This window comes from Macaca fascicularis, chromosome 19, assembly GCF_037993035.2.
Source record: "Macaca fascicularis isolate 582-1 chromosome 19, T2T-MFA8v1.1".
Taxonomy (NCBI): domain Eukaryota; kingdom Metazoa; phylum Chordata; class Mammalia; order Primates; family Cercopithecidae; genus Macaca; species Macaca fascicularis.
The window spans coordinates 22,296,731-22,310,897 of record NC_088393.1 but is presented as its reverse complement, the minus strand read 5'-3'; the positions used below and the strand labels follow the sequence as shown (position 1 = coordinate 22,310,897).

General features: G+C 42.1%; 1 protein-coding gene across 1 annotated transcript in view; it reads left to right on the top strand.

Annotated features, from left to right (window-relative positions):
- The first annotated feature begins 13,637 nt into the window (after nt 1-13,637).
- LOC102142182 (uncharacterized) overlaps nt 13,638-14,167 on the top strand; it is a 39,565-nt gene continuing 39,035 nt past the window's right edge. Inside the window, 1 exon segment of the mRNA XM_005588598.5 lies at nt 13,638-13,801. Within this exon segment, the coding sequence (XP_005588655.4) occupies nt 13,799-13,801 (3 nt within the window). The 5' untranslated portion in view covers nt 13,638-13,798.

Sequence of the window (14,167 nt, the reverse complement as noted above, 5' to 3'; positions counted from 1 at the left end):
AAGATCATTTGAAAGGACACACAAAATTAGTAATTTGTAGAGGAATTCATAAATGTCACAATGAAATACAAAATAACTTCACACCCATTAGAACGGCCACTATCAATTTTTTTCAGAAAACCAAATCTGTTGATGATGCTATGAAAATGAAGCCTATGTTGATTTTTGGTAGAAAACAAAGATGCAGCCATTATTTTAAAATGTTATAAATGTTCCTCAGATAATTAAAAATAAAATTATAATCAACTACAGCAATCTTATTTACAAATTGATTTCCAAAGTATGCAACGCAGAACCTGGAAGAGATATGTAAACGTTTATGCTTATTGTACCAGATTTCACAAAAGTGAAATGTCTGAGGCAACCTAGATGTCCCTTGATTTATAAATACAACAAAAAATTTAACATATACATACATGGAATATTATTCATTTCATTCTTAAAAGAGAAAATTTTGTCACATTTTATGATAAACTTTGAAAATATTATGTGACATGAAATAAACCAGTAACAAGGCCGGGCGCGGTGGCTCAAGCCTGTAATCCCAGCACTTTGGGAGGCCGAGACGGGCGGATCACGAGGTCAGGAGATCGAGACCATCCTGGCGAACACGGTGAAACCCCGTCTCTACTAAAAAATACAAAAAACTAGCTGGGCGAAGTGGTGGGCGCCTGTAGTCCCAGCTACTTGGGAGGCTGAGGCAGGAGAATGGCGTGTACCCGGGAGGCGGAGCTTGCAGTGAGCGGAGATCCGGCCACTGCACTCCAGCCTGGGTGACAGAGCGAGACTCCGTCTCAAAAAAAAAAAAAAAAGAAAGAAATAAACCAGTAACAAAATAATGAATACTACAGGATTCCATTTATGAGAGAAGTTAAATAGTCAAACTCATAAAAACAAAAAGTTGAAAGGTGTTTGCCAAGGGCTGGAGAGAGGGTAAAATGGGCAGTTGTTATTTAGTGGGTATTGAGTTTTAGTTTTACAAGATGTAGAACCTCTAGAAGCCTTTTGCATAACCAGGTGAATATACTTTAACATGCCTGAAATCCACAGTTTTTTTTTTTTGACAGAGTATCTCACTTTGTCACCCAAGCTGGTGTGCAGTGGCAAAATTATGGCTCACTTCAGCCTCAAACTCCCAGGATAAAGTACTCCTTGTCCCTTAATCTCCCAGGTTGTTGGAACCACAGGTGCACACCACCATGGCTTGTTATTAAAAAAATTTTTTTTGGATACAACAGGTGTTTGTTTCCCAGATGGTCTCAAACGTTTCAGCTCAGGTAATCCTTCTATTTTTGACCTCTCACATTTCTGGGATTACAGAGGTGAGCCACTACCATGCCTGGTCATAAGATGTATACTTAAATAGATTTTAGATAATTAATTTTATGTTATCTGTTTCTACAAAAATTATTTTAGAAGAAAAACTAAATGCAGAATTATAAATTTTTTCTAGAATTACCTTCAAATCACAAAAGTGTTTCCCTCACACAAAGGAAGTATATATTCGTTATTAAACACAGGGCGAAAATAAGGTTATTTCCACAACTGCTCACTTAGACAAGATAAAACCACTGAAAATCTGCTAAGAAAGAATATACACAAGATAAGCCATAACCATAATGGGGATGATATTTATAGATAAAAACACACAAATATATAATCTGATTGTGATAGACATATGGCTAATTTATTTCTTAATTAAACCCCACATTGAGTTAAAGTGTACAAACAGAATTGCAAATTGTCTAGAATTATAATACACAAGTAAAACAAAAAACCCCAATACATTGATATTAAGAAACTGACACTAAAAAGCACACATACAGAACTGCAAATAATAATAAGAGAAATGTTTACTCATAAGATCTGGTATGCAACATTGATGTACCATTAAAAAAATTTGCCTAGATAACTGCAATATTTGACTGTATCTGTGTACTCATGGAAGGCAGGTATTTTGAGTCATCAGCATGCACTGCATGGCAGTAAAATTTAAGAGAAATTGCAGTATAATCAGAAACAGAAGATTCTAATGATAAGCTTTTAATAAATAAGGATTAAATAAAACTAGAGGTAAATTTCATCATTATATATGCTGTTCTTATGCAATATATGCTACATATATTCTTTTTTTTTTTTTTTTTTTTTTTTTTTTTTTTTTTTGAGACGGAGTCTCTCTCTGTCACCCAGGCTGGAGTGCAGTGGCCGGATCTCAGCTCACTGCAAGCTCCGCCTCCCGGGTTCACGCCATTCTCCGGCCTCAGCCTCCCGAGTAGCTGGGACTACAGGCGCCCGCCACCTCGCCCGGCTAGTTTTTTTTGTATTTCTTAATAGAGACGGGGTTTCACCGTGTTAGCCAGGATGGTCTCGATCTCCTGACCTAGTGATCCGCCCGTCTCGGCCTCCCAAAGTGCTGGGATTACAGGCTTGAGCCACCGCGCCCGGCCGCTACATATATTCTTAAAGAATATGTGCTATTCTTACACAAAATGAAACTGCTGGAATTTAACTTTAGAAGCAAAGAATAGTCTCACCTTGCTAAATTAAAAAAAAAAAATGTCTTGCAGAATATAATTAAAGCCTCTGATATATGAAACCAGTATCTGGGAAGAACTTGTTTTATTATTTAAATATGGGCAGAAGAAAGTGAATGGAAATCATATAATTCCTTTCTGCCTGCAGCAAACTTAAATTTATAACTAAATATTTTAGTAAATATAGAATGCCTACTAATCATCTAATTTACTTCAGGCATAACATGTAAATTCTAACATATTATCCTAAATGTCTGAATCCAAAATAACAGAGAAATTTGAAATAGAAAATAGAAAGTAAAAATGTATAGGGAGAGCGACAGCAGTAAAATTTTTTTAAAAAGATGACCTATTTTCTTATCCCCCGACAGCAAGAAAACTGTGAGCCATCCTGGACAAAAATGTCCTTATGAGAGATCCAGGCATCCTGACTCATATCTGTAATGATAGCTACATAATATATTCAGGTTGAAGAATTTCCTCAGGCCAGGATTTCAAGAGCAGACTGTGTTACGTAGAAAGACTTCATCTCTAAAACAAGTACCTTCAAAAGAGCTTTGAGATCCAGGGATGGAGTTGTGAAACTTTGCTAAAGCTCAAGATTGAGGAACGTTCTTTTCAGGAGACAGGCTTCCATTAAGATGGCAACTACAGGACTTCTGTTCTTGGCTACAGACCAAAAAACAGCCAATCCAACTTGCTCCCACTGAGAATTCTGAACTTACCCTGTAACCATTCCAAACTCCTCCCAGCCACAGCCTGGGAGAGCTCCTGCCCTTCCAGAGGCCTGGAGGAAGACACCCATTTGTAGCCATAGTTTAATGTTTTAGTTCTAACTCCAAGCCACAGTTCATGGCCAATTCTGCTGAGGTAGAATCCCACACAGTGACCTGGGAAGACCTCCTCTGGTACTCAGTGAAAGGCATCCTCATCCACATCCTGATGTAAGGCCCACCATATGCAGCTATGACGGCAACAACTTCCCCTAGTGCCTGCTCTGCAGATGAAAGTCCTGAAAGAAACTCAGTCTTCCAATAATAAAATGGGAATTACCACTACCCAAGCCTTCTGTAAGAAGCGAACTAAAGGTAAATCCTATACAGAGGCAGCAGCCTTGTGACCAACCTACCACTTCTCTCTATTACAAATAAAGAGGGCATTCTATAAATATGGAGGCCCAACAAAAGAAGATCTTGACCTCTTGTAACCAGTTTATATAAACTTGAAGAGGTTTTTACTCCATGAAATTTACAAAAACCAATGTAATGCAAAACTATATTATCTCCATTGTCAATGCTTCTATTTTAACATAACCCTGGAAGTATGTGGCAGAAGAATTAGGCAAAAAAATTGTTTAAAGCCATTGAAATTGAAGATAAATAAGTAAAAAGTTTCTGTTTGCAAATCATATAATCTTATATATTAAAAAAAAAATAAACAGTACATTTAAGGCCAGGCATGGTGGCTCACACCTGTAATCCCAGCACTTTGGCAGGCCAAGGCAGGCAGATCACCCGAGGTCAGGTGTTTGAAACCAGCCTGGCCAATATGGTGAAACCTTGTTTCTACTAAAAGCAGAAAAATTAGCCATGCGTGGTGGTGGGTGCCTGCGGTTCCTGCTACTCAAGAGTTTGAGGCAGGAGAATCACTTGAACTGGGAGGCGGAGGTTGCAGTGAGCCAAGATCATGCCACTGCACTCCAGCTTGGGTAACACAGCGAGACTCCATCTCAAAGAAAAAAAAATTTTTTAGCCTGAACTGTTAGTTCTGTGCTTCAGAAATATAAATTTTCTTGTTTCACCTAAGTTGTCCCTTAGATTCTACCCAACAACTGCAGAATACACATTCTTTCTATCAGCACATGAAACAGTCTTCAAGATAGACCACATGATAGGCCACAAGACAAGTCTGAATTTTTTTTTTTTTTTTTTTTTTTTGAGACAGAGCCTCGCTCTGTCGCCCAGGCTAGAGTGCAGTGGCGGGATCTCAGCTCACTGCAAGCTCCGCCTCCCGGGTTTATGCCATTCTCCTGCCTTAGCCTCCGGAGTAGGTGGAACTACAGGCGCCTGCCACCTCGCCCGGCTAGTTTTTTTTGTATTTTTTAGTAGAGACGGGGTTTCACCGTGTTAGCCAGGATGGTCTCGATCTCTTGACCTCGTGATCCACCTGTCTCGGCCTCCCAAAGTGCTGGGATTACAGGCTTGAGCCACCGCGCCCGGCCATGTCTGAATTTTTTTGTGTGAGTCTTGCTCTGTCACCAAGGCTGGAGTGCAATGGCACAATCTCGGCTTACAGCAACCTCTGCCTCCCAGGTTCAAGGGATTCTCCTACCTCAGCCTTCTGAGTAGCTGGGATTACAGGCATGCCTGCCTAATTTTTGTATTTTTAGTAGAGATGGGGTTTCCCCATGTTGGCCAGGCTGGTTTTGAACTTCTGACCTCAGGTGATCCACCTGCCTTGGTGTCCCAAAGTGCTGGGATTAAGCATGAGTCACCATGCTCAGCCCCTGAATAAATGTAAGAATATCAAAATTATATCAAGTACTGTCTTAGGCCACAGTGGAATAAAATTAGAAATCAATTCCAATAGGAACACTCAAAACCGTACAAATACATGAAAATTAAATAAACTGCTCCTGAATGATTGTTGGTTCCACAATGAAATCAAGATGGAAATTAACTAATTCTTTAAACTGAATAATAGTGACACAACATATTAAAACCTCTGGGATACAGCAAAAGCGGTGCTAAGAGGAAAATTCATAGCATTAAATACATGCATCAAAAAGTTCAAAAAAGCACAAAAAACAACCTAAGATTACACCTCAAGGAACAAGAGAAACAAGAAGACACCAAACCCAAACCCAGCAGAAATAAATAAATAAATAACAAAGATCAGAGCAGAACTAAATAAAATTGAAATTAAAAAAATACAAAAGATAAATAAAACAATTAGGTAGTTATTTGAAAAGATAAATCAAATTGATAGACTATTAGTGAGATTAACCCAGAAAAGCAGAAGGAAGATCCAAATACGATCAATTAGAAATAAAAGATCATTCAAAGCTACTATGAACATCTTTACGTGTTCAAACTAGAAAACCTAGGGGAGTTTGATAAATTCCTGGAAATATACAAACCTCCTAGATTAAACCAAGAAGAAATAAAAGCTCTGAACAGACCAGTAACAAGTAGCAAGATTAAACTAGTAACAAAAAATTGCCAGTTGGGTGCAGTGGCTCATGCCTGCAATCTTAGCACTTTGGTAGGATGAGGCGGGTGGATCACTTGAAGTCAGGGGTTTGAGACCAGCCTGATCAATATGGCAAAACCCCATCTCTACTAAAAATACAAAAATTGGCCAGGCATGGTGGTTTGTGCCTGTAATCCCAGCTACTTGGGAGGCTGAAGCAGGAGAATCACTTAAATCCAAGAGGCAGAGGTTGCAGTGAGTCAAGATTGCACCATTGCACTCCAGCCTGGGTAACAGAGCAAGACTCAAGAAAAAAAAAACAAAAAAAAACTGCCAACAAAAAACGTCCAGGACAAGATGGATTCATAGCTCAATTCTATGCAACATTCAAAGAATTGGTACCAGTCCTACTGAAACTATTCCAAAAGATAGAGAGAAAGGGAATCCTTCCTAAATCATTCTAAGAAGCCAATATCACTATAATACCGAGATCAGGAAAAGACATAATAAAAAAAAACTATGCACCAATATTCTTGATGAGCATAAATGCAAAAATATTCAATAAAATACTAGCTAACCAAACACAGCAGCATATTAATAAGATAGTACACCATAATTGAGAACATTTTATGCTAGGGATGCAGAGATGATTTAACATAGGCAAGTCAATACATGTTATACACCAAATAAACAGAATTAAAACAAAAATTATATAAATATCTCAATATACATAGAAAAATCATTTGGCAAAATCCAGCATCCCTTTATGATTAAAATCCTCAGCAAAATTGGGATAGAGGGAACATATTGTGAGGTCATAAAAGCCATCTATGACAGGCCAGGCACGGTTGCTCACACATGTAATCCCGGCACTTTGGGAGGCCGAGGTTGGCAGATTACCTGAGGTCAGGAGTTTGAGATCAGCCTGGTCAACTGGTGAAACCTTGTCTGTTCAAAATACAAAAATTAGCCAGGCATGATGGTTGGTGCCTAGTGGTCCCAGTTACTGGGGAGGCTGAGGTAGGAGAATCGGTTGAGTCTGGAAGGCAGAGATTGCAGTGAGCAGAGATCCTGACATTGCACTCCAGCCTGGGTGACAGAGTGAGACTCCGTCTGAAAAAAAAAAAAAAAAAAAAAGCCGTCTATGATAAACAGCCTACAGTATACTGAACGGGAAAAAGTTGAAAGGATTTTTTCTGAGAACTGGAACAAGATAATTATGTGCAGTCTCACCACTTCTATTCAACACAGTAATGGATGTCTTAGCCAGAGCAATCAGAGTAAAGCAAAAAATAAACAGCATCGGCCAGAGGCAGTGGCTCACACCTGTAATCCCAGAACTCTGGGAGGCCGAGGTAGGTGGATCACGAGGTCAGGATATCCAGACCATCCTGGCTAACACGGTGAAACCCTGTCTCTACTAAAAATACAAAAAATTAGCCGGGCGTGGTGGGGGACGCTTGTAGTCCCAGATACTTGGGAGGCTGAGGCAGGAGAATGGCATGAACCTGGGAGGCAGAACTTGGAGTGAGCCGAGATTGTGCCACTGCACTCCAGCCTGGGTGACAGAGCGAGGCTCCGTCTCAAATAAATAAATAAATAAAAATAAAATAAAATAAATTAAACAGCATCTAAATTGGTAAAGAGGAAGTCAAATTGTCACTGTTTACCAGTGATATAGTTGTATACCTAGTGTAGCAGGATGAGAGGTAGACAAAACTCCTCAGACACCGAGTTACAGAAGGAAGGGGTTATTCGGCCGGGGGCATCGGCAAGACTTCAGTCTCAAGAACTGAGCTCCCTGAGTGAGCAATTCCTGTCCATTTTAAGGGCTCACAACTCTAAGAGGGTGCATGCGAGAGGGTCGTGACTGATTGAGCAAGCAAGGGGTACCTGACTGGGGGCTGCATGCACCGGTAAAACAAGATAGGGATTTTCACAGTGCATTTCTATACAATGTCTGTAATCTATAGATAACAGAACCAATTAGGTCAGGGCTCCATCTTTAACTACCAGGCCCAGGGTGTGGCGGCGGGCTGTCTGCCTGTGGATTTCATTTCTGCCTTTTAGTTTTTACTTCTTCTTTCTTTGGAGGCAGAAATTGGGCATAAAACAATATGAGGGGTGGTCTCCTCCCTTACTAGGAAACCCTAAACACTCATCTAAAAAGCTTTTAGGGCTGGGTGCAGTGGCTCAAGCCTGTAATCCCAGCACTTTGGGAGGTGGAGGCAGGTGGATTACCCAAGGTCAGGAGTTCAAGACCAGCCTGGCCAACATGGTAAAACCCCGTCTCCAATAAGAATACAAAAATTAGCCGGTCGTGGTGGGGAGTGGTGTAATCCCAGCTACTAGGGAGGCTGAGACAGGAGAATCACTTGAATCCGGGAGGCAGAGGTGGCAGTGAGCTGAGATCACGCCACTACACTCCAGCCTGGGTGACAGAATAAGACCTTGTCTCAAAAAGAAAAAGAAAAACAAACAAACAAAAAAACCTTTTCGATCTGATACATAAATACAGTAAAATTTCAGGACACAAAATCAATGTGCACAAATTAGTGGCACTGGTGTACACCAACAGTGACCAAACTAAGGATTAAATTAAGAACTCGTTATTTTAAAATAGCTGCAAAAAAAAGTAATTAGGAATATGTCTAATCAGGGTGGTGAAAGATCTTTACAAGGGAAACTACAAAACGTTGATGAAAGAAGTCATAGACTGTCATGCGTGTCTGTGTGAAGAGACCACCAAACAGGCTTTGTGTGAGCAATAAAGGTTTTTAATCACCTGGGTGCAGGTGGGCTGAGTCCGAAAAGAGAGTCAGTGAAGGGAGATAGGGGCGGGGCCGTTTTCTAGGATTTGGGTATGTAAAGGAAAATTACAGTCAAAGGCGGTTGTTCTCTGGCGGGGAGGGGTCGGGGGGTGGTCACAAGGTGCTCAGTGGGGGATCTTTTGAGCCAGGAAAAGGAATTTCAATAGGTAATGTCTTCAGTTAAGGCAGGAACAGGCCATTTTCACTTCTTTTGTGGTAGAATGTTATCAGTTAAGGCAGGAACCGGCCATCTGGATGTGTACTTGCAGGTCACAGGGGATATGATGGCTTAGTTTTGGCTCAGAGTCCTGACATAGACAACAAAAACAAATGGAAACATATTTCATGCTTATGGATGGGTAGCAATCCTATTGTGACAATGATCAACCTACCAAAATCAGTCTACAAATTCAATGTAATTTCTGTCAAAATAACACTATCATTCTTCACAGAACTAGAAAAAAATCCTAAAATTTATATAATTTAAAAAGAGAGCCTCCATAGTCAAAGCAAGACTAAGAAAAACAAAACAAAACCAAACCAAAAACACAGACCAAAAAATCTGAAAGCATCACGTTATCTGACTTCAAACTATACCATAAGGCTATAGTTACCAAAACAGCATTGTATGGGTATAAAAATAGACATGTAGACCAATGAAACAGAATAGGAAAACCAGAAATAAACCCAAATACTTATAGCCAACTGATGTTTGACAAAGTAAACAAAGATATAAGGTGGGGAAAGAACACCCTATTCAATAAATGGTGCTGGGATAATTGGGAAGCCACATATTGAAGAATAAAACTGGATCTTCGGCTGGGGGCATTGGCTCATACCTGTAATCCTAGCACTTTGGGAGGTTGAGGTGGGTGGATCACGAGGTCAGGAAATTAAGGCCAAACTGGCCAAGATGGTGAATCCCTGTCTCAACTAAAAATACAAAAAAAAAAAAAAAAAAAAAAAAATTAGCCAAGTATGGTGGCGGGTGCCTGTAATCCCAGTTACTCAGAGGTTAAGGAGAGAATTGCTTCAATCCAGGAGCCAGAGGTTGCAGTGAGCCAAGATTGCGCCCCTGCACTCCAGCCTGGGAACAGAGAGACTCTGCCTCAAAAAAATAAAAATAAAAAAAATAAAATAAGGGGATCATCATCTTTCACCTTATACAAAAATCAACTCAAGATGGATCAAATACTGTCAGGCCTGTGAACCCAAATAAGCCATCATACCCCTGTGACCTGCACGTATACATCCAGATGGCCTAAAGTAACTGAAGAATCACAAAAGAAGTGCAATTTAAATGGCCTGTTCCTGCCTTAACTAATGACATTCCACCACAAAAGAAGTGAAAATGGCTGGTCCTTGCCTTAACTGAGGACATTACCTTGTGAAATTCCTTCTCCGGGCTCATCCTGGCTCAGAAATCTCCCCCACTGAGCACCTTGTGACCCCCACTCCTGCCCGCCAGAGAACAACCCCCCTTTGACTGTAATTTTCCTTTACCTACCCAGATCTTGTAAAACGGCTCCACTCTATCTCCCTTCGCTGACTCTTTTCGGACTCAGTCTGCCTGCACCCAGGTGAAATAAACAGCCCTGTTGCTCACACAAAGCCTGTTTGCTGGTCTCTTCACAGGGATGCGAGTGAAAAATACTTTAAACTAAGACCTGAAACTACCCAAATTCTAAAGCATTGAAAAACTCTTCCAGGCATTGACTTAGGCAAAGAGTGCACGGCCAAGAACCCCAAAGCAAATGCAACAAAAACAAAGACAGATGGGACTTAAACAGTTCTCAAAAGAAGATATACAAATGGCCAACAAACATAGAAAAAAAAAATACTGAACATCACTAATGATTAACAATCAGGGAAATGCAAATCAAAACCACAATGTGATACCACCTTACTCTTGCAAGAATGACCATGAGTGGCCGCACATGGTGGATCTTGCCTGTAATCCCAGCACTCTGGGAGACTGAGAAGGGTGAATCACCTGAGGTCAGGAGTTCCAGAGCAGCCTGGCCAGTGGTAAAACCCTGCCTCTACTAAAAATATAAAAATTAGCAGGGCGCGACGGCATGTGTCTGTAATCCCTGGTACTGCGGAGTCTGAGGCTGGAGAATCGCTTGAACCACAGAGGCGGAGGTTGCAATGAGCTGAGATCACACCACTGCACTCCAGTGTGGGCAACAGAGCGAGACTCCATCTCAGAAACAAACAAGCAAGCAAGCAAACAAACAAACAAACAGAAAAGACCATAATTAAAACATCAAAAAATAGGCCAGGCACAGTGACTCATGCCTGTAATCACCGCAAACTCCGTTTCAAAAAAATAAAAAAAAAAAAAGAAAAAAGAAAAGAAAAAAAAGAAAAGAAAAAAAAGAAATAGGGGATAAAACCCCAAATATTTTATGTCCTCACTTATAAGTGAGAGCTAAGCTGTGAAGATGCAAAGGCATGAAAATAATATAATGGGGCCGGGTGCGGTGGCTCACGACTGGAATCCCAGCACTTTGGGAGGCAAAGACGGGAGATCACCTGAGGTCAGGAGTTCAAGACCAGCCTGACCAACATGGAGAAACCTTGTCTCTACTAACAATACAAAATTAGCTAGGTATGTTGGGGCACGCCTGTAATCCCAGCTACTTGGGAAGGCTGAGGTAGGAGAATCGCTTGAACCTGGGAGGCGGAGGTTGCGGTGAGCCGAGATCATGCCACTATACTCCAGCCTGGGCAACAAGAGCGAAACTCTGTCTCAAAATAAATAAACAAATGAATAAATAAATAAATAATATAATGGACTCTGGGCACTCAGCGGGAAGGGTGGGAGAGGGGGTGAAGGATGAAAGACTACACTGTTGCCGGGCACGGTGGCTCAAGCCTGTAATCCCAGCACTTTGGGAGGCCGAGACGGGCGGATCACGAGGTCAGGAGATCGAGACCATCCTGACTAACACGGTGAAACTCCGTCTCTACTAAAAAATACAAAAAACTAGCCAGGCGAGGTGGCGGGTGCCTGTAGTCCCAGCTACTCGGGAGGCTGAGGCAGGAGAATGGCGTAAACCCGAGAGGCAGAGCTTGCAGTGAGCCGAGATCTGGTCACTGCACTCCAGCCTGGGCGACAGAGGGAGACTCTGTCTCAAAAAAAAAAAAAAAAAAAAGAAAGACTACACTGTTGTACCTGAGCGAGTTAGAGAAACACCATAGTTTGAGACAAAGTTAAGAGTCCTTTATTAGCCGGCGACCGAGAGAGGGCTAACGCTCGAAATTCTCTCAGCCCGAGGAAGGGGCTTGATTTTCTTTTATACTTAGGGTTAGGAAGGGGAGCGGGGAGCTCAGTTGCAACAATTCTACAGACGTAAAAACATGTAAAAAAGTTAAAAAGACAGATGGTTACAGAGAAACAGTTTCCAGGTGCAGGGGCTCTAAATCTTTCATAAGATGTTATATATGTGGGCTCTGCCGGACACAAACTCAAGGCTTTATGTTGTTATCTCTTCAGCAAAATCCTGAGAACTTCCTACATTTCTTGCTTCAGTACGTTATCAGTTAATTGGACTTTTTGATATGTTGAGTCTGCTCATACAAGTTAACTCCTTGAGGAAGGGGGTGGGTAAGGAGTCCTTGAAGCCTTGCAAATGATGGAGCCAAATGGAGTTCATCCGGCTTTTTCAGCTAAGGGAGAGCTTATTCATGTGGAAACAAGGCTAGGTGATTAAGGAAGAAAGGGAGAGTTTAAAAACAAAGTTAGTAAAAAACAAGGTTAGGTATTACAACACTTTGGGTACAGCGAACATTGCTTGGGAGATTGGTGCACCTAAATCTCAGAAATCACCACAAAAGAGCTTATCCATGTAACCAAATACTACCTATACCCCAAAACTATTGAAATATAATAATTTAAGACAAAAATAAAAAATCCCCAAACTCCCATAAGTTTAAGTTTATATGCTTTGGCTTTTTTTTTTTTTTTTTTAGAAAGGGCTCACTCTGTCACCCAGAATGGAGTGCAGTGGCTTGATCAGGGCTCACTGCAGCCACAACCTCCTGGGCTCAGGCAATCCTCCTACTTCAGCCCCTACAGGTTCGGGTCACCATGCTAAATTAGCTGGGTGTGGTGGCGGGCACCTGTAATCCCACCTACTCTGGAGGCTGAGGCAGGAGAATCACTTGAACCCAGGAGGCGGAGGTTACAGTGAGCTGAGATTATGCCATTGCACTCTAGCCTGGCCGACAGAGCAAGACTCTGTCTCAAAAAAAAAAAAAAAAAAAAAAAATTAAGGTTGTTTCACGTTAAAAAAAAAAAAAAGTCTATTAAATTAAAATATAAAAAGTCAAAAAGGGAAATTATAAAATATATATGAAAATCTATGGTGTTCAAAAATGACAAGTTTGATGGATTTATAAGGTTTTACTAAAATTAGGTTTAGTTTTTTTGTTGTTTTGGGTTTTGACATGGCGTTTCCCTCTTGTTGCCTAGGCTGGAGTGCAATGGCCAGATCTTGGTTCACTGTAATCTCCACCTCCTGGGTTCAAATGATTCTCCTGCCTCAGCCTCCTGAGTAGCTGGGATAACAGGCGCCCACCACCATGCCCAACTAATTTTTGTATTTTTAGTAGAGAAGGGGGTTTCACCATGTTGACCAGGCTGGTCTTGAACTTCTGACCTCCAGTGATCCGCCCGCCTAGGCCTCCCAAACTGTTCTGATTAAAGGCGTAAGCCATCGCGCCCGGCCTTCAGTATTGATAATACACTATTACTAAAGTAAAAATTGGTTTACTCTTGAACAAAAGTTTTATGTATTAACATGACAGTACAATACATTTGTTCACATTTCGAATACATTTAAAAAGAGAGAGAGTAAAGAAGAGATAGAATTTTCCCATGCTCTGGGGTGGGCCTGGCTCAGCTCAGGGAGGAAGCCCTGCCTGAAAAGGCTGCAGCCTAGGCTGGCACTCTTTCTTCATTCAGCCCTGCCTCTGATCACATCTTCTGTCACTCAGGGCCTGAAGGGACGGGGCCTTAAACGTTATCCAATCAAGGACTCTGGGCTGCGAACGTCCAATCAGGCACGCAGCTGGAGCGGAAAGGGCGGTTTCCGGGGACGTAGGAACCCTAGGCTTTCCCTGCAGCCCGAGGTCAAGGTCTCTTCCTTACTGCTGTGTATCCTCTGCTCCTAGAGGTCCAGATCTGCGGCCCTGTGACCTGCAGGTGTTGGGAGATCCACAACTAAGTCGCCAGGACCCCCTAGAAGCCTAGAAATGGTGAGTGTGCCGGGTCCGACGTCCCGAGGGAGTGGCAGGGGTGGTTGGAACTGGCGGGAAGTGGCTGTGGCGGGACTCTGGCCTCCCCGCAGTCAGCTCCACATCTGCGCCCCGAGTTCTCCTTGCCTAGGTGGACCTCAGTCCCCTTCAGCCGTAAGATGGCGGCTGCGCCGACAGCCGGCCCCGGGCGTCGTGTCTCTTCCCTGCGCTGTAATTGTGCCCTGGCCTGGAGCCCTCTTGGGGCAGCTCAGCACCCGCAGCGCGGAGTCTCTCCCAGATGTGCAGGGACCGTGGGAGGGTAGTCAGAGGAGAATCCTGACTCGGGGTGTGGGTTCATGAATGGGAAGAGCTTTGGTCCGCGAGGGT